General features: G+C 36.0%; 1 protein-coding gene across 31 annotated transcripts in view; it reads right to left on the reverse strand.

The window, feature by feature from the left end:
• Nucleotides 1-27,996, reverse strand: part of NRXN1 (neurexin 1) — a 712,085-nt gene that overhangs the window by 419,483 nt on the left and 264,606 nt on the right. For all 31 annotated transcript variants that reach the window (XM_035320187.1, XM_035320183.1, XM_035320178.1 and 28 more), the window contains one exon: nt 11,112-11,550. In XM_035320187.1, the coding sequence (XP_035176078.1) occupies nt 11,112-11,550 (439 nt within the window). The remainder of the gene's footprint in view (nt 1-11,111; nt 11,551-27,996) is intronic.

Genomic DNA, 27,996 nt, shown 5'->3' on the forward strand with positions numbered 1-27,996 from the left:
CAAGACATTTAAATATTTTGGTACTGTTATTTTAGCCATTAATGTGTATACCACATTAACTCCAGGCAAATATCTATAAATGAAACATAGGTATTCTATATATCTATACAATAATAGACACACATTTATGCACATTACTGCATGGTCACGTCATAAAAAAAGTAAAATTCTCCTTACCAATCTTGTGGGGTCAGGGGGGAATGCATTTCAGAGTTATTTGCAGAAATAGCCTGTTTGTGCAACAAAAACTCTTCACTACCTCATAGGTGATTCAAAGCATAAAGGCTGAGGTTTCATTGATAGGTTGCAACCTGGGAGGCAAATCTGTGTCTTTGGTTTGAATCCAAAGACACAATATTTTAAAAGACTCTTACCACTTTCAGTGGGCTTTAGGTAAGATATTTTTTTCTCCCCCTTTAAGTGCAGGAGGAAAATACTCTCATCAGCTGCCAGGCAGGCAATCATTAAGAAGATAGTGATGTGCTCCTAGAGGGAAAAATCAATGCATCTGACACTTACCTAGAAATTCATGCATGTTACAAAGAGAGGGAGAGAAGGAAGTATACAGAACCTGAGGAAATCAGAAATATCTTTTCTGTTTAAGTTAAAAAATAAACATACAAAATCAAACCTAAAATAAAATTCTGTTTCTACAAAGTGTCTGAAGAGAGACACCAGAGATTTCCTTATATATAAGATAATGAAAAAGATAACTGTAAAGATTCCCTTTGCTGTATTTTTAAAGGTAATGAGGTATCCAATTTTTACAACTGGAATAGACAGTAAAACAGATTAGCGTGTGGAATCAGAAAACACATTTATGTCAACCACATTTTATTTAGTAAGTAAAGTCAGCTGAAAAAAGAATCTTCATTTAGATCTCCATAGAAGTGGCTTCTCACCATTCTATATGGGTGTAAAAGTGAGCAAAATACAAATCAAAACAATATATAGACCACCAGATTAATACAATGTACCAGACACATTATGCAATGCTTATCTACTGGACACACTTTCAAATGTGTATTAATGATAGGGCAGTTAAAAATCACATTTCCCACAAAGTATTTATTATATATATTTTCATAAAAACATATAATTCACAGTTTTCACTGTCAATATGACAGATTTCAAAAGATAACATTGATTTTCAAAAGCATTTCCACTATAGTTGGAATGGTGCATGAAAATAATGAATTCAGAATTTTAATAGCATAAATACTAAAATGCAAGTTTTAAGCTAACAGAGACATGTTCAAGAAGATGATTATTCTCTGATAAGCATACATCCTGAAATTCAGGCTTCTCTTCCAGTAATGGAGTCCTTTGAGAGCTTTATATTTTGTTTGTTCTTTTGTTGGTTTGACAGGCTAACTTCAAAAACATGGACAGAGTGAATATCTAAACAGTTTGGACATTTATTAAAACCTCTTGGGCCAGAAGTCTCATGAGGTATGACTCCCATGCAAGACTTGAGATGTATAGATTTTAGAAGGGCTGGATATTACTGTTGCTACAGTCTCAAAGAGACCAAAAAAGAAAAAACAGGTTTGTACAGTCTTTTTTTAATTATTTTTATAAGCATGTATAAGGAATGTTTGAGCATGTTCGATCTGGATGATCTGGACGATCTGGATGTAGGAATAGAAGGTATTTTGAGCAAGTTTACTGATGACACCAAACTTGGAGGAGTCGTGGACTCGAATGAGGGTGGAAAGGCCTTGCAGAGGGATCTGGATAGGTTGGAGAGCTGGGCGATCACCAACCGTATGAAGTTCAGTAAGAGCAAGTGCCGGGTCCTGCACCTGGGACGGGGAAACCCTGGCTGCACGTACAGACTGGGCGATGAGACGCTGGAGAGCAGCCTAGAAGAGAGGGATCTGGGGGTCGTGGTAGACAGCAAGTTGAATATGAGCCAGCAGTGTGCCCTGGCAGCCAGGAGGGCCAACCGTGTCCTGGGGTGCATCAAGCACGGCATCGCTAGTAGGTCAAGGGAGGTGATTGTCCCGCTCTACTCTGCGCTGGTGCGGCCTCACCTCGAGTACTGTGTGCAGTTCTGGGCACCACAGTATAAAAAGGACATGAAACTGTTGGAGAGTGTCCAGAGGAGGGCTACGAAGATGGTGATAGGCCTGGAGGGGAAGACGTACGAAGAACGGCTGAGGTCACTGGGCCTGTTCAGCCTGGAGAAGAGGAGGCTGAGAGGAGACCTCATCACAGTCTACAACTTCCTCGTAAGGGGGTGTCGAGAGACAGGAGACCTTTTCTCCATTAACACCAGTGACAGGACCCGCGGGAATGGGGTTAAGCTGAGGCAGGGGAAATTTAGGCTTGACATCAGGAGGGGGTTCTTCACAGAGAGGGTGGTTGCACACTGGAACAGGCTCCCCAGGGAAGTTGTCACTGCACCGAGCCTGTCTGAATTTAAGAAGAGATTGGACTGTGCACTTAGTCACATGGTCTGAACTTTTGGGCAGACCTGTGCGGTGTCAAGAGTTGGACTTGATGATCCTTAAGGGTCCCTTCCAACTCAGGATATTCTATGATTCTATGATTCTGTGTTGTCAGTTTTCACTTTTATGCATTCTCAGAAATGTTTACTGTGCCAGTTCAATAAAGACACAGATGGAAAGTGAAATTTCAGTCTTAGCTGTAAAAAATAGGTATGTTGGACCAAAAATTTTTTTTTTTTCTTTTCCCCCAACCTCCACCTTTAGAAAAATTATAAACTTTTTTTTTTTTCCTAAATATTTTCCTTGCTTCTCAGATTCTTGAAGCTGAACTTGTCATGCCTGTGGAATAGAACATTTCTCCTCTAAAAAAAATTAAAGATACTGCAAACATAAACCATATTTGTGCTCATAATATTCCTTACTGCTATTGTTGCTTAATCTCACCTCTTGCTACACAGGTTAATTTAGAACCAAAAGCTGTAAAATCTGTATTTAGACATCACTTGCACCCACATCAATTAACTCAGGCAAACTCATAATTAACTCTGCTGCAGAACCCCAAAGATGTACAACCTCCAACCCTAAGCTCATGCATTTGCATATTCCTGTTTTCTAATGGGTAAACACACCAGTGTTTTCAAGCTATCATGATACTAGAAGACATCTAAGGCTTCATTGCTATTAAAAATAAACTTTATCTTGATGGATTTCAATGAAAAGGAACAGAAAGGCAAATCTTAGCCAGTGTACCTGAGACACTAACATGGAAGTTCAAAATATAAGGTGAACAATAAAGGGAACTGTAGATTACCACTATACTCTGGTGACTGTGAATTACAGCTATGTGATAGATTGAAGCAGAAAAACTTTGTTCTGTATCTTACAAAGGATTAGCCCAAACAAAGCTCAAGTGTTATTTCGAATAGATAGCAACAGCTTCTTAAAGAAATGAATCTTTCCTCTCCCCAAGAAATGACACATATATCCTTGGGAGAAGACCTTGTAAATTACAGTGTAATTGTGGCATCTAATGACTATGGGGAGAAAAACATAATAGGCAGCAAATTTTCTGTGCATCTTTTTCATGTTTTGACTGACTGTAGAACTCACATTAACACCGTTGGACTATCTCCAATTTACTGCTGGACATATCAATGACACTTCAGCTGACCTACATGTGTGTGACTTACTCAGACAACAGTAAGTTACCTTTATTTCATTCAATCCTGTTTGTTAAGAGCTACACAAAGTCAAACAACACCCACAGTAGACTCAAGGCTTGCATAAATTGGTCTGGCTCGGCTGCTACGTAAGAACAGGTCAAGCTTCTACATAGCATATTATGTAGCTCAATGTACTATCATATAGCCATATATAATTTTTTGTCTAGAACAAAAACTATGACTACAATACAAATAGCCATTTGTCTAGCTAATAGCAAGAAACCCATACTTATGCACCATGATACCACTTACCAAGTATCCTTGTTTCTGGCTGAACAGCATGACTAGGCAGCCATACAACAATCACTGTTGTTTGTGTCCAAATTACCTTTTTGTAGGTAATTCTGAGAGGGAATGAAAATTTTACTCACTAATTGCTTTGTAAATATAGGTGAAAAAAAATCCAAAAAGCATATTAAGGGTAATGAAAGAAATGAAAGAAAACTTCCAAATACATCAAAAGTTTTTGTTTGTTTTTGTTTAAACCCAAAATGAAATGCAAAAATCAAGTTCATAAAAGATGAGCCTATAGCAAATAGGTAATGTATTTAGGAACACTTTTGTATCCATGGTGTATCCAGAATTGTGATGCTGAAGCAGAGTAGCCATTTTTTTTTTCATTATTTTTTTTTTATTTTTTAGGACTGTCATCTTTCTTGATAGAAGTTTCCTAAATTCTACTGAAACCCATCTCAGGCTGGACCTCAGAACAACAGTGACTGATACCACAGAATCCTGGGATAGTAACACAAACATTCTTTTCTGAATTTAAATATTTCTTTCTCTGATAATTAAGTAGAGATTAAAAAAAATTGTTCTGTCAAATCACCATTGTGCTCCAACCCATTTGGATGTTTCTACTTATGAATGTGAAGAGACATCACTTTCCAGAGAATCAGGAAGAAGGGAAGCTAGTGGAACATGAAAATGTCTTATGAGACCAGGACAGGAAAAGGTAATTTAGAAAATTGTCAATTTGGCCTGTAAAGATAATATGATATCAATCCATCTCTCCCCAGAATTGTTAAGTTGTATAAGAGGGAAAAGACTAGGACATGTCTGGTTTTACAAAATAACCTAAACAACAGAATATGAGGATGAAGTAACAGATTGAGAAGAACCTCTAAATTGAAACAGAAAACTATAACGTTGTAACATCTCTGTAGTAAGAACCATACTTTTTGTTATGTATTTGCATAGTACCCAGCGTAACAGCAACCATAACCAGATCAGTTATATTATTTCTTTGAAAAGTGCAACAATGAAGTAATAATGTTTGCCGGGAAACAGGCAGCTTCTTTGTGAATATTGTTTTTATGCTCAAAGAAAATAGGAGATACTATCTTTGTCAGAAAGGTAAAAAAAAAAGGAAAAAAAAAAAGGGGGGGGGGGGGGGGGCGCTCATAACAAATAAATTATATGAATTGTCAGCCCTGAAAAAAAAAATAAGGGGGGGGCGGGGAGAGAGACTCAGTGAAAGACAAGAACATTTGGAATGCTTTTAGTCTTAAAATTAATGATCTAACTTTAGACTCTGAAACCAGGTAGTACCTCCAGAAATTGAACATAAAGTTAAGGGCCCTAAAATGAGCAACAGGTGTACTGATTCTATACCATTCCACCTAAGAGCAAAATGCAATTCAGACATTCAAAAACATCTTTAAGTACTGGAGGACAAATCTAAGAAAAAATAATGAAATCATGATTTTCAGCAAGAATTGCTGACTTATGGAGGATAACTGATTAGTGGGCAGCTCTTCAAAAAGGAAGAGACAACAACATAAATCAGTAGCAATGTACTTGTGAGCAAAATGGTCTACAGGCCAGTCCTTCTCAACACCGTGTCTGGCAAGATCACAAAGCAGATCCTCCTGGAAACTATGCTAAGACACGTGGAAAACAGAGAGGTGACTGGTGACAGCCAACATGGCTTCACGAAGGGCAGACTGTGCCTGACAGACCTGCTGGCCTTCTACAATGGGGTTAAAAGTATCACCTACATGGTAGGGTTCAGCAAGGCAGGGGCAATCCCAAAGATGAAGAGAGGTTGGGTAGAGAATGGATTGAGAGCAGCTCTGAGGAGAAGGACTTGGAGGTGTTGGTTGATAAGAAGCTTGACATGAGCCTGCAATGTGCTCCTTAAGCCCAGAAAGCAAGCCATATCCTGGGTCACAACAAAAGAAACATGACCAGCAAGTCAAGGGAGGTGATTGTCCCCCTCTGCTTTGCTCTCATGAGACCCAGCCTGGAATATTACATTCAGTTCTGAGGCCCCCAGCAAAAGAAGGACATGAACCTACTAGAATGAGTCCAGAGGAGGGCCACAAAGATCATCAATGGCTAGAGAAACTCTCCTATGATGGCAGGCTGGAGAAGTTTGGGTTGTTCAGCCTGGAGAAGAGAAGGCTCTGGGAAGACCCCATTGCAGCCCTCCATTACCCAAAGGGGGCCCACAGGAAAAAGCAATAGGGTCCACTTGTCAGGGATTGTACTGATAAGACAAAGAGTAATGGTTTTAAACTAAAAGGGAGTAGATTTAGATTGGATATAAGGCAGAAATTCTTTACTATGAGGCTGATGAGGCACTGGAACAGGTTGCCCAGATAAACTGTGGATGCCCCCTCCCTGGAAGTGTTCAAGACCAGATTGGATAGGACTTCGAGCAACCTGGTCTAGTGGAAGGTGCCTCTGCCCATGGCAGGGGGGTTGGAATTAGATGATCTCTAAGGTCCCTTCCAATCCAAACCATTCTATGATTATGATGCTGTTAAACTGTAAATCTATGGTGAGGTATAAGGAAGCCTATCATATCACTATACTAAAAGTTTTGATAAGGTTTACCTGAGTAAGGTGCAGATCAGCTGAGGACACTGCACAAGATGGGAATGAAAATGGTCAGCAGCTATAGAACATGATATATAAGAACAGCAAGTGTCTGGGATTTCTTGGTCTATAAAGAAAACTAAAGACTAACAGGATAACAGCATTCAAATCATAAAAAGTAGATCTAAGACATCAAATAAAGTGTGTTTTCTGCCTGCTGTGAACAAGGAAATTAACCACAAATTGGCTTGTTTTACATATAGAAAGATTCAGCTTAGGAATGGATCGATCGCATGGGGTGGTTGTGCAGTGTGCAGTGTTGGGGGTAACTGAACAAACATCTGTTAAGACTGATACCATTCCATTATCACTACTGTAGTTGGAGGCTTGAAATAGAGGACTTCTCAAGGTCACACTTTCTCAATTTTTCCTTGAACTCACAAATAAATGAAAAGCAGTAACAGGATCATTGGAACAATTTTCCTGAAAATGTAATGTAAACCCAGTATCTCAAATGTGTAAACTATTAACTTTTGTTGAAATAGGAACATGTACATGTGTCATTTCTGAGACTGCTGGAAAGATAGAAAGCAAGGAGCTCATAGAAATGCATGTGTAGAAAAACTATCAACAACAATGCTTATAATAGATATCTTCCGAGCACTACTTACAGAGATACTGATTATATCTAAGCTCTAATTACATACTCTAGAGATAACGTCTGGTATTTAAACTGAAACCCTAACTTTAGTTCAACATTTCAGTGACTTCTTAACCTTTAAATGTTACTTACCTATGAAAACATTCTGATATATTCTGTTTTACACTGGCATACACCATTGGAGGTTGACCAGAAGAGTAAGTTTCCTTTCTGGTTTCAATGTGTAATGACATCCAAAGATGAATGGCAGTGCAGTCAAAAAAATACTTGAAAGGTTATCCTTGAATATGGCAAACAGTCTATCAAAATTTTAAATAATACTCAAACATCAGAAAACACTTAAGTAAAGACCTTTGCAACTGTTTCATGTTTTGTTTTTATTTTTTCTTTTACTGTAGAGTTAGCAGTACTGTTAACAACAGAAAAAAAAATCCCTTAGGTATGAGTTAATGAGCCTCTTCAATCATATTCATTATCTCAGCAATTTAGTTTTTTTCATAAGTCTGTGTATAAGGAACCAAAACATATTTCTAAATCATGTTTCACCAGTTCTCATCAGTTAAAAATGAGGACTGTAAGTACAGCTGCTACAGCTATTCTGATCTCTATGCTTACCTCATCTGGCCTATTTAGTTGTTCTTTGTGGACCCAAAACACTTACTTTTGCTCATTAAAAAACGTTGAAAAATCTAAGAAAAGAGTAAGGCATTCTAGGTACCCTTTACACATTACATGCTAAAGCATAATATAATAGTTGTCACGAGGACTGACCACAGCATACAGCAAACAGTCAAGTCACAGCTTTGAAGCCACTGTCCTTCACACGAATTCAGAATAGCCACGAATGTTGGGAGGGAAACCAGCTCACATGTCAGGAGGCAGCACTTGGTACCAGGTTGTGTCCTGTGATGTATACTTAGCCAAAAGGACATGCTGCTAGACAAGGTGTGTTCCCTTTCCTTTCCTTTCCTGCATACCTAGCAAAACAGATGGACTTGCTTAATACTGGGAAACAGGGGCTCAGGAGTTGCTGCTCACTGAAAATCAGCTTGTCACGTAAGGAAGCACTCAGAAGGTCTTACAGGCAGCATGGTGGGATTCTAGGGTGATAAACTTGTAGAAGATAGGAGGTTAAGATCTCCAACAGCAAATGAAATTGAAAAGCACCACCTCTTCCCTCTTCCTTGTATTTCCCAAAATCTTAAGGGATCGGCAGAATTACTACTGAATAGTGCCTGGATGAGTACAAATAAAAAATGTGGTCTACATAAATTTCATTCCTTACATTCCCTCTGCCCCAGCCCCCAGCAAGGCCAGGACAAAGTCTGTACTTTAGAGTAGATACTCCCTGCAACTAAGAGTCCAGAAGAGAGTAAAGAATAAAAAATAAATTGAGTACTTGCTGATCCAGCTAATGCTAAAGTCAAGGAAATCAGCAAATCTCCTTGAGAAATGTCACAGCTTTCAATTATCTGAGGGAACCACTCTGCATTGGATTGAAGGGTAGGAGTAAAAGGCTGCAAAACACATGGGGGGGGCGGAGGGGAGAGGGGGTTAAGGAAAAGAGAGGGAGATTATTTGAGCTATTTATTCATCAACAGGAGAATCTCTTCATTTATTTTTGAAAGGTTGGAAGTATTTTATCAGCAGCAATAAGAAAGCTTAGGAAAAGACAAGGTTTTTTTGTTTTGTTTTGTTGTGTTTTTTTTTTTTAATATATATATATATATAAGATATATTTATTTATTTATACAAAAATTCAGATGATGAGCAACTGAGAAGTGATCAAATTCATATGATTTCCCATATATTTGGTTTGGGCTAGAGAAAAGAAATGAAAAACCTTCCTGAAATATTAAGATGGGTTTTATTATTCATGGAAGAAAACATATAAACATATGAGACCAACATGCATTAGTCATGAAGAAATAATCTAAACATATCAGTATTTCCAGTTTCAATTTGGAAAAAAAAAATGCAACATATACTTCATTTTATATTTTAATCATTAGGCATTCATTTTATTTGGTTAAATCTGATGGTTTAAGATACTACTCAGTCAATAATGTCATCAAGAAAAACAACATAATTGCCACTGTTAAGAGTAGTTCTCACACTGTAAAGTATTACTGTATGTATTAAAATCACAGAAAGTTTTTTGATGTCTGGTTCAGATTTCAGATAAAAATTCAGAACACCAATTTATATGCCCAAATATCTATTTGCTATTTCTAGTAATGTTTCAGGGCAAACAGGTGATATGGTGCTCTGCAAGAGTAACACAGTAAATAAAGTTCAGCTGTTAATAGAATTTTTTTTTCTTTTATGAAGATATTTGACTATTTATAATTCTACTTAAAAATAATACACAATCCTCACCTTTAGGTGAACATTGCTTCCTAAAATTAGTACACATTCTTGCTGAAGTCCAACAACAGATCTAAAGGTTTAAATTAAGTACAACATTAACTCTCTTAATGGCAGTCATGAGCTGCAGTTTTTTGTGAAGCAAAAGTGCAGCACATATCTTCAAATGTAAGCAATTGCTAAGCATTTATTTATTTTCTTCATAGCTGTGTTCACTTTGAATGTAAGAATAAACTTTGCTTTCGGTAGAATCCAATGGGCAGATTATTACAGGATTTATGCCTCATGAATCACTGAAACAGCACTTAAGAAGGATTTCTGAAATGAAGATTGTAGTGTAAATAATATCACCACTGGATGTTCAATCACAGTTGAGGTTTTGGAGACTTTTTTTTTTTTTTTTTTTTTTAATGAAGAAAAGCAAATACTTAACTGACATACTGATATTGTAATCAAACATACTGTTTGAATTCTAAGCTGAAAAACTCAGGAATCAAATCATTATTTTTCACAGTTTTAGAGCAGATGAATCAATTAAATTTGATCTGACTTTCAGCATGGATTTGACTGAAATCTTCAGTTTTGACCTGCACTTACATTTGCTCAATCTGAAATCTGATTTGTGTATACTTAGAAAGCAAGTCATAAAAAAATGACTGGGTGAAAAGTTTCAGAAAACAGTTATAAATACAAGTCATGGAAAATGAGTCAGCAGAAGGAAGGAAGTGGGGGAAAAACATGAAAGCCAAAAGAAGGTGGAAAAGTTTGCTTTTTCAACACGCAATTTCAGAATGTATATAAACTTCAGATTGGATATTAATTAGAAAATTCTTTGATGAACTAAATGACAGGCTCTGTACATCATTCCCTCCAGCACCCTGCTAAATTCTGGCATGAACTACAGGAGAGATACCATAGAATTGGTCTGTCCTCTGATTAATAGATATTGATGAAGTCAACATATATATATACTCAAGATCAGATGCAGCTGCAACACAAGAACAGTTATACTAGTTAAATGCATTACATGCTATGACAGATTTTCGTAGCATTAGGACCAGGTTAGAAATGTATTTTATTTATACCATTTTCAGAGAGATCATTCATCAACTACTATAAAATATGAATCATATTATCATAATTTCCATTTCTGCTGACGTGTTGTTAGCCACACATTAGCATATCATTTAATTATGCTGAGGTCTGCTGACATGATTGCACAGTCTGTGCTGTTTCTGTGGACAGACTACTCCCAGTGTTGGAGATTACTTACAGTTTTTTTTTTTTTCCCTTTATTTTTGTTCTTGAAATTTGCCACTTCAGCTATTTGATGTAAGTAAGCACAGAGGGAGATTACTGTTTGTTTTTGAAGTAGACAACACACTTACTTGCAAGATTAAGTACCTGATTACCCAATAAATGTTAACATATTTTACTCTGAAAGTTGGTGTATTCTGGTATCTGACAGTAATGACTACTTTTCAGATGATGTGCAACAACTAATGGTGTTAATATCATATATACCCAATATTCTGTCAGATATAACATGAAAAAACATAGTTAATATTAAAACAGAAAACTTACCTGACCGTCCATCCCTTTGAAAGTCCACATGGTACCATTCACCATCATTCACCTTCTTCTGCAAGGCTTTTATTTTTATAGTACCTGAGCCCATGTCTAACAGCAGGTAGAGGTGACCATCAAGCATCTCAATGGCAAAAAAGTCAACCTTCACCATCTGTGGGTGTTTGGCATCTTTTTGGTGCCTTGGTTTTCCATGACTGAAAAGAATCAAACCATTTGGCTCAGTTGTACGAAAGTCAAATGATATTGAGCCTGTTTTCTTGGCATTCCACTTTGGCAAAGAGATGAAAGACTCTGGTGTTTCAAATGTGATTGGATCTAAGGTTGCAACATTCTCACATTTAAAGGCTACAACCCCATGAATCTTCATTTTAGGATCTCCTTGCTTGGCAAGTCGAGATAATTCCAACCTGACATCATTATTTTTATATACAACCTGCAAGCAAAGTAGAAACGTTACTAAGGGGACTTGAATTCTTTTACCAAACAAATACAATCCAAAAAGAGCATATTATTTAAAGAATAATAATAATGGTATATGAATATGATAATTTACACATGCAAAAAATAATAACTATAATTTATTGACTAATGATTTAATAATAGTTTTCATTAAGCTGAACAAAGTTGTTCTAAAAATATCCTTAGTTAATTCAAACAGTCTGAAAGAATTGGTACACAATTCCTAATATCATTTGCAAATTAGATTGTGTGGCCTTCATTGCTTAAAAGCTTTCGTTGCACAGTCATTCTACTACATTAGAGAAGGATTAGATTTCTTGTTCATCTAACCCTTTGTCACTGTCTCAACTCTTCTGTTCATGTGCAGAAAATGCACCAAGGTCAGATACTTTATAATTTAACATCTTTTCGGTTTGTCCTTGGAGCTGAGGAATAGTGGCATCCATGTTATTCATGAAGCCATAAAACAGAGACAATAGTATAATACAGATCAAAACAAATAAAAACCAGAACAATCTTTGAGCCAGTTCAATTGGACAAAAGATAAAACCACTTACATACTTTTCCTGACTGAAGAGTTTTATGATAAAAATGAAAGACAATGTTAGTTTTAAATGCAATTGATCGCCACAACACATGCTCTTGATTCAAATCACATATTTACTCCGTCCAGAGAAAGCTGACATGATATAACCACTTCCCAGGGTTCTAGTCTTTATTAGTGTATTTTGAAATCACCACTATTTCTGTATTATCAAGGATACAAGGACTACTTAAATGAAGGACTTCAATAGCAAAAGTGTTCAAAAGTATTTTGTCATTATTTTTAATTACTCAATAAATGATTTATGCTAAAATAGCATTCAAGGGATGAATATGACACTAACATAAGCTAAAACTTTATTCTATACGTTTCTTCTGTGTTTCTGTTTTCTGTTGTGCCTTAATTAGCAAGCAATTTGGAGCAAGAGCAACAGCTCAGCAGATCCGAGCAGTTTGTGCTGAGAATTCTTCATCTACAAACCATATACCAGTCAAGACTGGATCACATCTGACCTCTCATCTAGTGTTGCAACTATACAATGCAGTCTGATGCTGATTGAAGCACCAGTCATTGGCTTAGACCATATGTCCCTATTAGAGAGTGTTTGATGAATACTTAGGGTAGAGTGTTTGCATTCATTTCCTCTGAAACCTAGTCTGAACACAGAAGAAACCCACTCAGCAAATGAAGTGGAAATGAAGTCATATAGTAAGTACAAGAGACAGAGGATGCATGGCAGAACTGTGCTACTGTTAGAAATCAGCACAACCTAAACGAGGAACAGTTGTTATTGAAAAATTCTCTTTGAAAATAATATAGTACTAAAAATGTGATTGATCATCTTTTTTTTTTTTTTTTTTTACTCTAAGAACTGATTTTTTTCAAATCACGTCAACCCAGAAAATTTCAACATAAACCATGGCAGAATTAAAAATGTGTCCTAAAACACATTTGACCACTTTGTATGGCAAGAAAGTGGTGGGATTTTCCATAGCTTCCACTTCTTTCAAATGAGTTGCAAGGGGCAACCTAGAATAGACTGAAAAACATTAAAATGAGGCTGAAGGATATAGTAGAAAGAAGGAATAAATGGGCTTTTATTAGAACTAAATCATTGTGTTCACAATGAAAGTAATTAAGGCAATTAAGAACACAAGGAGAAAATGTTCTCTAATTGACAACCAAACAAAGGTAGGTACCAAGATAATACAAATAAACATAAAAAGAGAATTGCTTGTTTATGGACATAAATTCAAATTGTTTGATATTACTGAAAGCTGGTTGACTGAATAATAAAACTATTTGTTAATATCTATGTCAGAAAACCTGAGCTGAAAAGAGAACTAAGCTTTACTTTATGTCTAAAATAGCTCTATAGGCTTTGAAATCACTTACTGACTCAGAAACAATAATTTTGAACATAGTTTAAGAATTTGATGAACTAAGTGCAGACAGGAATACCGGAAATATTTTTTTTCAAGAACAGGTCACCAGCTTCATAGGTATTTTAATACACATCTTATGGGGGAAAAATTACTAGAGCACTTTAGTAAGAGGCAAATATTGGGAGTTTTATACTACTAATATTAAAACATTCTTGGCATCCCAAAATATTGTGTCATACAGTTGCTTCCTTCTGTATATGTCTCTTCCAATATGCAAGAACTGAAATTTATCTCAATTAAAATTTTTGTAGCTGCTGAAATGTGTATGATTACATCTTATTACATTCATTGTGTGCAAACAGAATAAAATCTAAATCTATATTTTAGTATGTTTATTTTCTTTCTAGGTCTTAGGATGTTTATGTTATTTTTGTCTCACAAATAGAAAATTTGAAACTGAATTCTCACAGATAAGCAGTATTAAAACAGAAATATGAACCATAACTGAAAACTGTAACTGAAAAGAACTGAACTGTTGACTGAATGCAGCTGGCATTTGGAAACCTGATTCCTGGTTTACCCCTCTCCCCACCTTCCTGTCCGTGAAGGATGTACTCACTCATCAGTGAAGCAAGGCAAAAAGGAAAAAATAAAATAATAATTTAAAAAGCAGTATGCTCACAAAAAGAAGTAGTCATTAAATGTGGAGAAAAGAACAGTAAAGAATAATTATGAGGCTAGTATCTGCTTTATAATTCATTCAGGTATACAGGTATATGCTTCAGGATTGATAGCCTCTAGGGTACAAGTAAATTCAATTTGTAAATTCACTCATTTCTTATTTTCAAGGATTTATTTACTTATTTATTATCCTTCAGGGTACATAAGGATAAACATGTTTCTGATATTATCCATTGCTAACTCCACACAAGATAACCTTCACATTCTTTAATTTTAACTCAGTATATTCTCCCTCAAATAGATATAAGGATCCACAATTAATCAAGGTAATTCACTTGGATAGAAAGGAGAAATGTCTTTGAGTCACATCCACGTTCACTCCTGCACAACCTACCACTCAGTATCTTTGCAGTCTCTGTGTGCTTTACTAGCGTCTACAGGGCTGGCCCTAGTAAATAGCTTGCTTGTTCTCATGCTCTCTCTCATACCCAAGCAAAACCAATATAATTTTCCTGTGCATGAAACTGCAAGCCCTGAGGGAGTTGTATTGTGTTATTAAGAGCACCTCAAATTTGTCTTTCATTCACTGTATTCATTCCTCTAAATATTAAGTAAGAGTGAAGTTGCCAGTCTTTAAAATATATAATAACCTAATTCCTGGAAACTGCAAAAGGTCACCTAAACTCCCAAGATATAAGAAGCAGTTAGAGATTCCCCTTGTTACATGCAACATAAAAATCCAAAGTAATTGATTTCCAGGAGAGAAAAGGCATACCTATATATAGCAATTTACATCAAGATATGCTATATATAGGTATGCCTATATAGGCCTATTTGCTACCATCTAGGGCAACCACCTGCCAGGTTGTGGTCATATGATAGTGCTGAGTTTCAACAAATAAATCCAGCTAAGAGACAGCAAATACTAACTTAAGTTCAGCATTCTCCTTAATGCAGCTTCTTGTCATCTTGACACATAAGCAGAACTAATTTATGGTTCCCAAAGATATATCATGTATATAGTTTATTGGGGGCCAGGGCCCTCATAAGTAATGGACTCTAGAGAAAAAAATAAAGAATTCACTACAGATCTTGCCAGTGGTCACGGTGCCTTCAATAACAACTAAAATGTAGTATAGCGCCCATAATAATATATTATTAAGTTGTTAACCTATAAATGCATGAAAGACTTTGATAAAAGGTGAAGGAGAAAACAAGGAATGTACTGTTGGTATTACAGACGTGTATTAAACATGCAACAGGTCAACTATCAGATTAAAACCACTCATATAATAAAAACACTAGTATGAACAAAACCTTAACAGTTCTTTCTATTTTCTTAACTATATTCCATGAAGTTAAAACCAGGGAAAAATGCAAAGGCATTAAGATTCAACACCATTTTCAACTCAAAGTCCAGCCCTTTCCACATTAAAGATTTCTTTTGTATTCCATACTTCAAATATTATCAGTGGAGAAATATATACTATCAGTAAAATAAATATTTCAGAAGACTGGCCACAGTGTTAGCAACAATCACTGTGATTAAATGCCTTTAAATTACAATGAAGCACTTTTTTTTTTTCCAGATTACTTTATATTATGACAACAAAATAGGATCCCTAAGGAGCTAATCACATTGTCTAATTTGTAGCAACTAGGTTTCCTCTAGAATCAAAGATAAAACAGGAGTTCAGAGCACCTACATTTGGATCTTGCTCTGAAGAGCCTATTTACCTAAGTGGGAGGTGAGGAAAAATAATTTTCTAAATGCAATTTGAACGAATCCAGGCTCTAAACCTGTTTTTAAAAAATCCAATATATACGTACTTATGTTACCATAAAGCAGTATTTTCATATTTTCATGAAACCTGTATCACTGGGTTCATTACTGCAACTTCAGTGTTAACAATGGAAATTAATTCTCTAAAATGGAGACCTGTACAATCCAAAATGGCTCAGGTAGGTGCTGCTAACCTACAATTTTATGCTGCACAGTGTAGTCAGCAGGTGGTAACTTACTGATGTCAGAAACTGTAGCAATGGGATTACAGTAAGTGAAGCCTGAGGCAATTTTATTAGCCTGTTTAGCAGTCACTAGAATCTCAATACTCATTGAGAACTACTTTGTGCATACAGTGTTACATTCTTCAGAAATCCAAATTCAAAACTGACCATTGAGAGTGACTGGAATTCACTCAAAGGTTTTGAACTAATCCATGAATGTCAAGTCTCAGAGGATACTTGCCATTTTGTTAATATGCCTCAAATAACTTCCAAGCTCCAAAATAATTATGTCAAGCAATACAATAAACTACAGAATATTTATGAAAAAAAAAAGGAGCCTCAGTTCAAAGTTTTGCAATGGGTTGCATTTCTGAACATAATATGAATGAAATCAGCTATTCAAACTCATAGGTTTAATCAACTTTATAAACAGGTTTTGTTTTCTGAAATAGAGAAAAGATTAGCAGATAGAATGAAAGCTACAAGGAAATAATTCATTTATCCTCAGGTGAAATGTTTTTTCTTTCTGAGGCGGATACGTATGTATGATGGTGGTGGTGGTAGGAGTGGGACATTTAGAAAGGGGTTCATTCAGATCACCTAAACAAAAAGAAGTGTCTATGGAGTCCTACTTAAATGGAAGGTAAGTCTCAGGAGAACAGGATAGGGTTCCACAGTCTAGAAAAACTTGGAGGAAATGATAGCGTGTGCATTTTGCTATGTTATTTTAGGTAATTAATATGGTCTGGGAAGCTGCTCTGCAAGTTTCAGCTCAAAACATTGATTTAATAGGAAAGGGAAGGGGAGGGGAGCGGAGGGGATAGGCTGCTCTCAATTAGTTCTTCTCCCAGTCTGTACTCCTGTCTGGGATTGCCCTGACCCAGGTGCAGCACCTTGCACTTGGACTTGTTCAACCTCATTAGGTTCATGTGGGCCCAATTCTCAAGCTTGGCCAGGTCCCTTTGGATGGCATCCCTTCCCTTTCCTTGTATCAACTGCTCCACTCAGCCTAGTGTTATCTGCAACCTTGCTGAGGGTGCACTCTATCCCACTGTCTATGTCATTGATAAAGATATCAATAATGCTTGCTATTAAATGCCAGAGATTTAGGTTTAAACTGGATCTGAATACTTCACAGAGAACTTCTCTTTGGTTCCCTGTACAATGGATACATAATTTCCTCACGGGCTAGAAACTAGAAACTTGCTTGAAGTTTGCATCATCAGCATTGGGTTCAGTGGAACCTCATCTAAAGTCAGTCATATCTATCTATACATACATTTAGGATAACAAATGTCCTCTCATTTTCTGTTTAAGGAAGATGGGTACCACTATGACAAAAGTACAATATTCTGACTTTCTAGCATGCAACTACAGACTACAGAACACATTAGCAATTCAAATAGGAAAACAAAATATACTCAATCTTGTCAGAAAGTAGATTCAATAAAGGTTTGACTTTAACAATACATGTCTCAAGGTAAACTTAAGAGTGTATTATGCTATACCATGATAATACACTCAGCTAGTGCTTTAATAATACTCTGAATGGCTAACTAGAGACAATAATTTTGTGATGTTTATTGTTTCTGTAACTAAGCAACATGAACATCTTCTGCACTCATATTCCATAATGTTACAAGATATATTGCACAACAGACACTTTTAAAACTTCTGTTCACACAAAACAGATATACTTAATGCACACAACAAATAAATGTTCTATTTGAATTGCTTATTACCATATCCTTGCAAATTCTAGGCAGGCAATTGGGTACCAAAAAAAGAATGGATATAAACCAGCATAATTATACAGAATTCTGCTATGAAATCAATAGGACTACTGTAAAGCGTCACTGTCTTACCAAACAATGATGTTAAAAAAAATGCAAGGAATCAAACAACAAATAGCTCAAAATTTGGTAAAGGGAAGATATCTTAATTATTATAAGACTATAAAAGAGTGGTAATGGGTAGATAAACTTTTAGAAACGAATCCTGTACTAATTGAAATGGAGTAAAAGTAGTAAGTCATAATGAGTTTTACAGGGCACTGTTTTGAGAAACTTTTTATTTACTTTGCTTTAAATTCACTGTGCAGTACTGGGAAAATCACCTCTCTGTCATGCATCGGTCACTTGTTTGCATAATTAATACAATGATAAGAGCTGACTTTGCAGCTCTACTGGGCTCTTCTGCTGGAGTTTCAAATACTGACATCAGAACTGCTTTCATCTTTTCTTTCCTGCTATGACTGTCTGAATAGAGACATCTGAATAGCATGCCAGAGAAAGCTTTATATGGTGCTTACATGGAGAGAGAGGTTATTGGCATATTGTTTAACATGTTATATTAGCAGAAATTTGAAAATCAACAACCTTAATAATGGGATTGTTGTTATGTTTTCCACCCTGCTGTGGACACAAGACATTTGAAGATCTTTTTTTCCCTCTTCAATAAACTATTTTGTTATTCTCTTTAAGTCCTGCTGTCAGCTGCCAGACTGCTAAATGTTTCTGACTGTGGTTGCTGTGTTTTCTGTTTTTGTGAACTGGGTTCAAGTTTTCTGTCTGCTCCTCCCACCCTTCTCTTTTATTTTAATTGCCCATGGCAAAGACTCATAGAAATTTCTTGGCAACATCTAAATTGCAGAATTTAGGAACAAGTTGGTTCCACAGAAGTTCTATCAGCTCACAAGCTGGAATAGAGCTTTTACCAAGAAATAAATCACAAACTAAAACTAACAGAAACAAAAATCACCAAAAGGAAAACAAAATGTATTATTTGATGTGAAAGCATTCACATTAAAACATTTCATACAGTCAAAGGAAGAAAACAAATGATTTACTACTTCCAACGAATGTTTGGGGAATGAAAGCACTACAGGACACTCAATTGTGCTGGCTTTCTGTTTTTTTCCTCTCCTTTCCTTCACATTGCATCTAGAACTACCAAAGACTAATTCTATATAAAAGGCAAAAACATTACATTTTTTTCTCTTTCCCCATGTGGTGGTTTCAGCCTCATACACAGCGAAGCTCCACCATGCTGCCCTCTTACTCCTCTTTCTCAGAAGAGGAGGGGAAGAAATGATGAACATGAAGAAAAATGGCTCATAGGTTGGGAGCAGTTTAATTAAAGAAGAATTAAAAAAAAAAAAAAAAAAAAAAAAAGCTAAACTGCAGAAGCAAATGGAGAAAATGGTTATCTCTACTTCCCATCAGCAAGAACTGCTCAGCCACTTCTCAGAAAGCAGGGCCTCAATATGCATAACAGTTGCTCAGGAAGACCAACATTTTCATGAGAGTCCCCCCAAACAGCACAAGTGGACAGTGAATGGGGGTTATGATTAGTCCATAACACTTTGTCTCTGCCGCTCCTTCTTCTTTGCTCTCAGCCCCTGCTCCACGTGGGATCCCTCTGTCCTGCTGTCCTTCCCAAACTGAGCCTGTGTGAGCTTCCCACAGGCAGCAGCTCTTCAAGAACTGCTCCCACACGGCTCTGTCCCATGGCGTCCATCCCCCAGGAGCAAACTACTCCAGCACATGTCCCCCACAGGCAGCAGCTCCCCCCAGACCCCCTGTTCCTCTGTGGGCTCCTCTCCACGGGCTGCAGCTCTGGCCCCGGGGCCTGCTCCTGCGGGGGCTCTCCATGGGCCGCAGCCTCCTCCAGGCCACATCCACCTGCTCCACCGGGGGCTCCTCCATGGGCTGCAGCGTGGAGATCTGCTCCGTGTGGGACCCATGGGCTGCAGGGGGACAGCCTGCTCCACCAGGGGCCTCTCCACAGGCCACAGGGAACTTCTGCTGCATGCCTGGAGCACCTCCTGCCCTCCTGCTGCACTGACCTTGGTGTTTGTAGGGTTGTTTCTCTCACAGTTTCTCACTCCTCTCTCCCAGCTGGTGTTGTGCAGCAGTTTTTCCTTCCCTTAAACAAGCTTTCACAGAGGCATAACTAGCATCCCACATTGTCTCAGCTTCAGACAGCAGTCAGTCCCTTTTGGAGCTGGCTGGAATTAGCTCTTAGCTGACATGGGGCAGATTGTGGACTCCTCACAGAGGCTACCCCTGCAGCCTGTCTGTCTCTCGTGTCCCCCCCACCCCCCCCCCCCCAACAAAAAAAAAAAAAAAAAGCTTCCCACATAAGCCCAATACATCCATACATCCCATCAGCTATTCCGATTCAAGATCAAACTCGAGAACTCTCAAGGGACTGCAAGAAAGAGGTACTGTAAAGCAAAACACAGTGATTGCCATCATAGGGTTCAAGTCTTTCTTCTTTAGCATGATATTCTTTAAATACAAGAGTTTTCCAATCTTTACCACTTAAAGTTTTAAATTCAAGGTCAGAAATAAAAGAAACAACCTATGGGAAAAGGCAACAAGAATGTAAATCTAAAATAAATATTCATGCTAACATCTTGACTCAAGTGCATCAGAAAACAGCGTGGTAGAGTTATTGGAAAATAGAACAATTGAGGTAGGACTCCTATGAGGAAATAAAAATTTTTTTTTTTTCCTTTTTTTTTTTCAAAAAAAAAAAAAAAAAAAGAAGAGCCAAAAATGAGCTTCAAATTGAAGATAAAAGCCAAAACAGACCCTACACAGAATCTAAATTTGGGAGGTCAGAGATCTTAAGATATACAGAGACAAAAACATGCTGAAAAAAAAATCAATAACCAATATATGTAACCTACATGTCTTCGAGTATCTGAACTTTTTTTTCATATTAAACATTTTAGAACATACATACAAGCAATTATAGTCTGCAATTAAATGCATAACATCAATTCTGCATATCCTTTGGTGAAATTAAGGGGGTTTTACTCGATTTCTCACTAACTTTCCCTCCTTCAGCCTCTCCCATCAGTACATTAGTAGCTGCCAACTGATGTCCCTTAAATTTATTACTTCTTCTTAATAATAAATTCCTGACTGTTCTTTTTCCTCCCCTTCTCTCTCACTTGCATGTTTACTCTTGCATCTAGCTGAATAGCTAGCTCTTGGCTGTGTCTTTTTCTGGCTGCTTTCTGTTTTGGACTTATCTGCTGCGTTTCCTGACTCCTTGTTTGAAAGAACCTTCTGTTCCACTGCTGAGCAAATAGCCCTCTAATCCTCCATTGAATTGCCTTGGATATTGTATGAACTCACAGCTAGCCTCCGTGTAGATAGTGTCCTTCCTTTTCTGCTTTGTTAGCTGGCTGTCTATTCAGTAAAGTCAGCTACTGGTTGACCAGCTATAGAAACTTTCCTTGTCTCATTCTGGTAGCTAGCACAGTACCTAACTAAGTTAGCAACTCTCTGATTTCTGTTTGTGATACTGATACAGAAACAGTTTTTACAGTTGTTGGCTAAAAGCTGCCCTGCAATGACAGCTATAAAGTCTTAAAATAAATTTCCCAGCCACACCAATAACTTTCATCTTTTCACATGCACATTCCTGGAATATTACCAGGAAAACTGCTCCCTACATTCAATTGCCTGTTCTAATGAATCCTTATAATTTTTATCTTTATTTTACTCTTTTCAATACTATAATCTCTGTAAAACTCTTCACAATGGCATTTCCAAGCATGCTGCCTTCTCAAATTCTAAAGAATTAGAAGCTAAATTTTGTGTAGTACTTTAGCAGAGAAGCAGGAGGAAAACTGGGATGCTTCCACCTCAAATACTGATCTGTGTGTATGACTAAAAGCAGTTTGATTCATGGGATATTTCTAAGGCATATCTTCTATCTTTAAGGGACCTTTAAGTATCACCTACCCATGGGACATTTTATATTAATTTTACTGAGGTTAAAGCTCTCCTATCTCTCTCTCTTGAGGGAGACTCTATCAGGGAATGTAGTTATAGGACAAAGAGTAATGGCTTTAAACTAAAAGAGGTTAGATTTAGGTTAAATATAAAGAATAAATTCTTTGGTACAAGGGTGGTGAGGCACTGGAACAGGTTGCTAGGGAAGTTGTGGATGCCCCATCCCTGGATGTGTTCAAGGCTAGGTTGGATGGGGGTGAGCAACCTGATCTAGTGGGAGGTGTCACTGCCCATGGCAGGGGGGTTGGAATTAGATGATCTTTAAGGTCCCTTCCAACTCAAACCATTCTATGATTATGATTCTATGCAAATAAACTTACTGAACCAATCCCATCATTATTATTATAGTAAGGAACAGGAATATATAAATTTGCTTTTCAAGATTTGACATACCACTGTAGTGAGAGAATGAACCTGAGAACGCATACTTAAGTATGGTGATTCTGACAGATAGACTCCAAGCCTGAGGCTTTAGTGTCAGCTTAATGCTAAAGAAATGTCAGATAATAAAATTCCCATTTGGATCTGTGCTGAGTCCTCATCCTCAAGCAAAATCAATTCTTTTGACAGATAATCAGTAAAAACATATAATACTACATCAAACTTTGTGTAAAAGCATTCAACAAGAGCAGCTTGCCAAATAAAATGAACTACCAATAAGTACCTTCACAAAAGGAATGAGTGATTATTGATATCTAATATATATGCAAACTTTTACCAGTGTACTGTTCAGAAAATATTATAGGCTTCCTAAAATACTTTTGCTTACAGAAGTGTGTCTGTCACAATAAACACACCTCACAGCATTATTTGTACAATACTTATAAAGATCATTAATTCTTAGTAAAGGGTAGAAAGCGCAATTAAACATTTCTCACTTCCTCATGTCATTGCATACATGAATTGAATGTTTTAGCAATGATCTGACATTTGTTTTCACCTTTAAATCCTTTTTTTCCTCATCTCAAATAAACTATTCAACTTGAAGGTGCCATTTATATCAAGCTCGTTTTGAAATATCACATCAGAAGAGTGGGTGGAAAATTCATCTTTTCCTCTGGAAAAAAGATAATTTTCTCACTATTTTCTCTAAAATATTGTATTTGGCCTACAATGCAGGATATGCATTGAATTAAGCATAAAATACATGAAGCATAAAGAAAGACTTTTGACAGCCAAATCTATACTATTAACTATTGTTTGTGTTCATCTCATTACAACTGCATTCAAAAAATTTAATACGAGGCTAGTCAAAGAGTTGCACTATGCACTTTCTTTGGAAAAGTATACCAAAATTATGTTCAGGATTGTGCTATCCATAGTGGGGTCTCACATATCTTGACATATCAGGTCTGTTTCAGAATTAAGTATCAAGCTGTTAATCATGCCTAATAAAAACTTTAAAATGAATTCAGGATAGTCTCATTCTGACTAAAAAGTATATTTGGAGAAAACATGCAGTGAGCAGACAATTTTAAAACTGTGGAAAATCATCTGTGTAAGGTATTAGCCTTAACATATACCAATAAACACTAACAAAGCATCTAAATCTTACTGCATTCACCATGTGATCTCGCCTGAGAAAAATAAAGGCACAACCCATCTGTCTGAACCCAAGGCATAATCCAGTCTTTTATCTGGAACTGCTTTGGCTTTCTAACAGGTAGTTCATGAAGATGAAAGTTACCAAGAGGCTAACAGGAAGAACACTGCTTTTGGAAACTGTTATATTAATAATTAGCTCTTGTAAAACCTGTGCTATGTCCTGTTTATATTCAGTTCTTTTGCACAAAGGGTTCTGTCTGTGTTGTCAGGTGCCCATCCACTACAGATAAATAGGAGAAGGGGCTGTTTAGAAGTTTGAACAAGCACTCCTGACATTTCCTGGAAGCTTCACCTTAAAAGCAAAAGGAGAATTTTCAGAACATGCACTCCTTTTTTTGTGCCACTTTGTCTTTCAGAAACTTCCAAGGCTTTTACCTGCACATACAAGTGATAGATTTAGTCCTCATGCAAAAAACAGGGATAACATTCCAGGCATAATATGTATGTACAAACATCTGGCCAATACTTTGAACTAACCTTTAAGTATTCTTTCAAAAATATGGCCCTTTAACTAGGATTCAGTCAGATTTATAAAATAAAACTTCGAATGAAAATATGCATGCAACACAATGCTTTTTTTTTCTTTCTTTTTTTTTTCCTTTTTTTTTTTTTTTTCCCCACCAAATAAAAGTAAAAAGAAGTTCAGGTATAATCAAGAATTTATTTTTTTTTTGTCCAAGTTTTCAAATTTAACTATTAAAAAACTGTAATAAAAGCTATTTTCTTTCCTTATAATGAATTGTTTCAATTTGGATTAAAATAAAATTCTCCCTCAAATCCAGTGCAACGATATTTCAAAACGGATTAGTACAAATCAAAAAAAAAAAAAATGATTGTTCTACTTTGAAAATTTAAAAATGGTTTCTTTATTTTCTGAAGAGTGTTTTGATACAAATAGGCTGACCTTAGAAAAAGTGGAAGAAACAACCAGTTACATGTTGAAGTATATTTTTCACATTCCTCCATCTCTGAGCTCTCAGCATGGTCCCCTAGCTGACTACTGCAAAATGTTTTCAAAAGACAAGCTTGGAAACTAAAATCCTTAGCCAGCCCTGATATTAATAGTAATTGACTCAACAGATACACTCTTTTTATTGCATGATTTTTTTTCTGTAAGTCAAGCTATTTCTAAATCTGTCTCATGGGAATGATGAACTTGACAACTTTCATGCTTCTTAACAGCTCCCTCTAAGCTTATAAGAAAAGAGAACGTGGCAAACTGATTAACATGACTTATTTAACCTTGGAATATCTGTTCTTAACATTTACTTAGCTTAAGTTTGCTACTTTTTTCACCCCTGCATAAGGGATTGCAAAACAGTTACTTTTATTGAATTTATCAACTGGCATTGTGGATTATAATCATAGGTTACTATCACCAAACTAGGACCAACTAACAAAACATCATAGAAGTACTAAATCTGGTGGGTATGACCTTTGGAATGAATGCCCCTTTGAGCATACTAGAATACTAAGGTATTTGTATAACTGATTTAGAAGAAATATTTTTCACTTCCATTTGATATTTGCTGAATGTTTTAAGTGTATAGCAACTATTTTAAATGAAAATGTGGGGAAAATATAACTTTCAACCCAATATGTAAAAATAATCTTAAAAAGCCAAATACCCTAATTTTTAATTTGACAATTAGATGACACTAAGATTGGCTCAATAAGGACATACAAAATTTTATACTTCTACAAATGTCTATTCATTAAACAAGATATTTGAAGTCTATGTATTAAAAGAAAAGACATAGTTGTTTTCTGTCTCATTATGCCTTTCAAGTTGTCCAGTCAAGATTTAGAAAGCATTCAGCATGTGATAGCAAAGCAGCATCCTATTTTTTCAACAGCTCTTAAGCATAATAAATTGTCTGGCTGAAATCACTCTTTGAAATATAACAATTTTTATTATACAACTGTATTAATTTAATAGTAAAAACACTGTATTTTAAGTAACTGCATATTATAATTCTTGTTTTAAAACCTGGCTAAATTAAAGGAGAATTAAAGAATTTGATTTCCTAAATAACAATTCTGTTTCAAGCTGATGTCTTTATTAGAGTCCAATATTAGAATATACAAGTTTCTGAAAGAAATCCAATGAACGCTATTTATTTGTTTCTTTTTCTGTTATTTTTGGAGGGGGGAGAACCCTTCAAGTTCCTCATAAATTCCAAACTGTTGCTGTTTTTATTTTTATTTTTTAAACAAAACACAAACCTAATAATTAACACGTGTGTGTGGACATTCATCTTTAGCTTCTGCCTTTTAAAACACAATCCTGCAAGCAACCACAGATGTTACATTCATCCTAAAATATTAATCAGAAAAATTCCATTTACCTTTGTCATTAGAATCCTGAGAAAAGAAAGAAATGGCAAGTGGTGGAACAAATCATCTATAGCAATAATCATAATTATAATCTATTTTCTACTCAACAAATGAAAAAAGCATATTTCATCTGCTTTTAATAGATTCAGCTGGTCTGGATCACGTCAGATCCAGAAAAAGATAGGAAACCACAACAAATCTAATTTTCAAGTGACACATGCATACAAACACAAGTAATTTTTCTTCTCTGTGAGACATTCCCTGTCTTGAAAGGTTTTGTCTTGTCTTTTTTATGTTTTGTTTGTCTGTTTTTAGTAATAAAGAATAAATTCAGAGCAAAGGATTCACTTAATGACCTTTTTTTTTTTTTTTTTTTCCAGGGACAAAAATTTTCAAAGAAATTGACCAAATAAAACAAATAAAAATATTATCAATATTATTGCAATGGCTATACAAACAAAATTTAAACTGTCAACATGGAAACATGCTGCAAAGTCTGGGTAAATCTGATCACTTCATACCTTACACATGAACAAGAATATCCTTCAAACAAACAACTTAGTATGAACTTAAACTCAGAGTTCAGAAATATTAATATTCAGTGCTATTTTTGCAGCAGTTAGAAGTTTCTGATCAATTAGGTGAAATTTGATGTGTTCATAAGAATGAAGAGTCTCAACAGAGAAGCACAGAACAGAACAGCTATCTCCTGAGTTAACAGAAAGAGAAGTATACTACTACCAGCAGTACATCTTGAAAACAAATGGTGTAGGGACCTCAGCATTGACCATTCATACTGGCCAATTTTACTACTCGTTTCTGGAATTTGATGATGCATTACCATATGTTCTCACATATCTTTCTATTGTTATAATGCATTAGTGTAACACATCACCAAATAGATTTTGCTAATACAACATATAACTAGATAATGTGGAAGAGATGCCAGAGCATAGTCCAAACACTTACTGCTGTTTTGCATTAAATGATCAAAAAAGATGTATATTTTCCAATAAGAGAAAGAGAATCTTGACTAAAGTAGTGGAATAAATATATAAAAATGTAAATACATATGAAAGCTGCTCTCAAACAAGGTTTGCAGCCATATAATGTCCAATTTGAGAATTTCTGTTCCATGATTCTGAAGAAAAAAAATTCAACATCTCCTTCCCATTTTTGGACTGCTTTTGTCTGCTTATTGTCTGTCCCTGGAAATCCTATGTGCATTTTTTTTAATTTGCCTAATCTCATACAGAGCAATATATATATATATGTATACATACATATATATATATATGTTTTGTTTTTTCAAATAGAATGATTGATGAAATATGGAAAAGGATTTTCTTATCAAACATTTTCTTGGAGCAGTTTTCCTGTATCTTGCATATTTCCATTTTAATCCTGATATCGCTGAGTACTGATGAATATTTATTTCATTCCCATCTATAGAAATATGAATATTTATGAACACAGCAGTGGCTGACCTGCAACTTGTTTCAAAAAAGAAATGTTTGCACACTGGACACATGATGAGAAGGGAGGAAGACTGGAATTTGTTTTTTTCCATCCGTAAGAACTTCCTGAAGGAGAAGGAACATATTGGTCCTTCTGGTCTTTATTATATATATACACATAATCAGTAACTCAGTATATGTCACTTCCAGCCTCCACAGCAGGAGATGAACATTAAAAGCTTATGGATGCTTCAGTATGCAATGGATGTATTTCTTGTTAGTATTTCAAAGAGTAAAAACATTCAGAAAATCCTACATTTAGGAGACGAATTAGTTCCTGAAAAACTCCAGAACTCCCTTCTATTAGTTCCAGCCTGTGCCTACGCAAAGCATGCACAAGCCCTCAAAGAAATGCTGTTAGCATCTGGGAGACAAAATGCTTTTTCTGAAGGTCAGCTCCCTGAAATAAATATTTTCTTAAAGCCCTTTGTGTTCATTTTCTTTGGATCATTATAAATTGTATGTTTTCAAGTCAATATTAGTATCAGGATTACTCAGGAATCTTAAATCTTAAAAAGAAACATACATGGA

Source organism: Oxyura jamaicensis, chromosome 3 (assembly GCF_011077185.1).
Source record: "Oxyura jamaicensis isolate SHBP4307 breed ruddy duck chromosome 3, BPBGC_Ojam_1.0, whole genome shotgun sequence".
NCBI lineage: Eukaryota > Metazoa > Chordata > Aves > Anseriformes > Anatidae > Oxyura > Oxyura jamaicensis.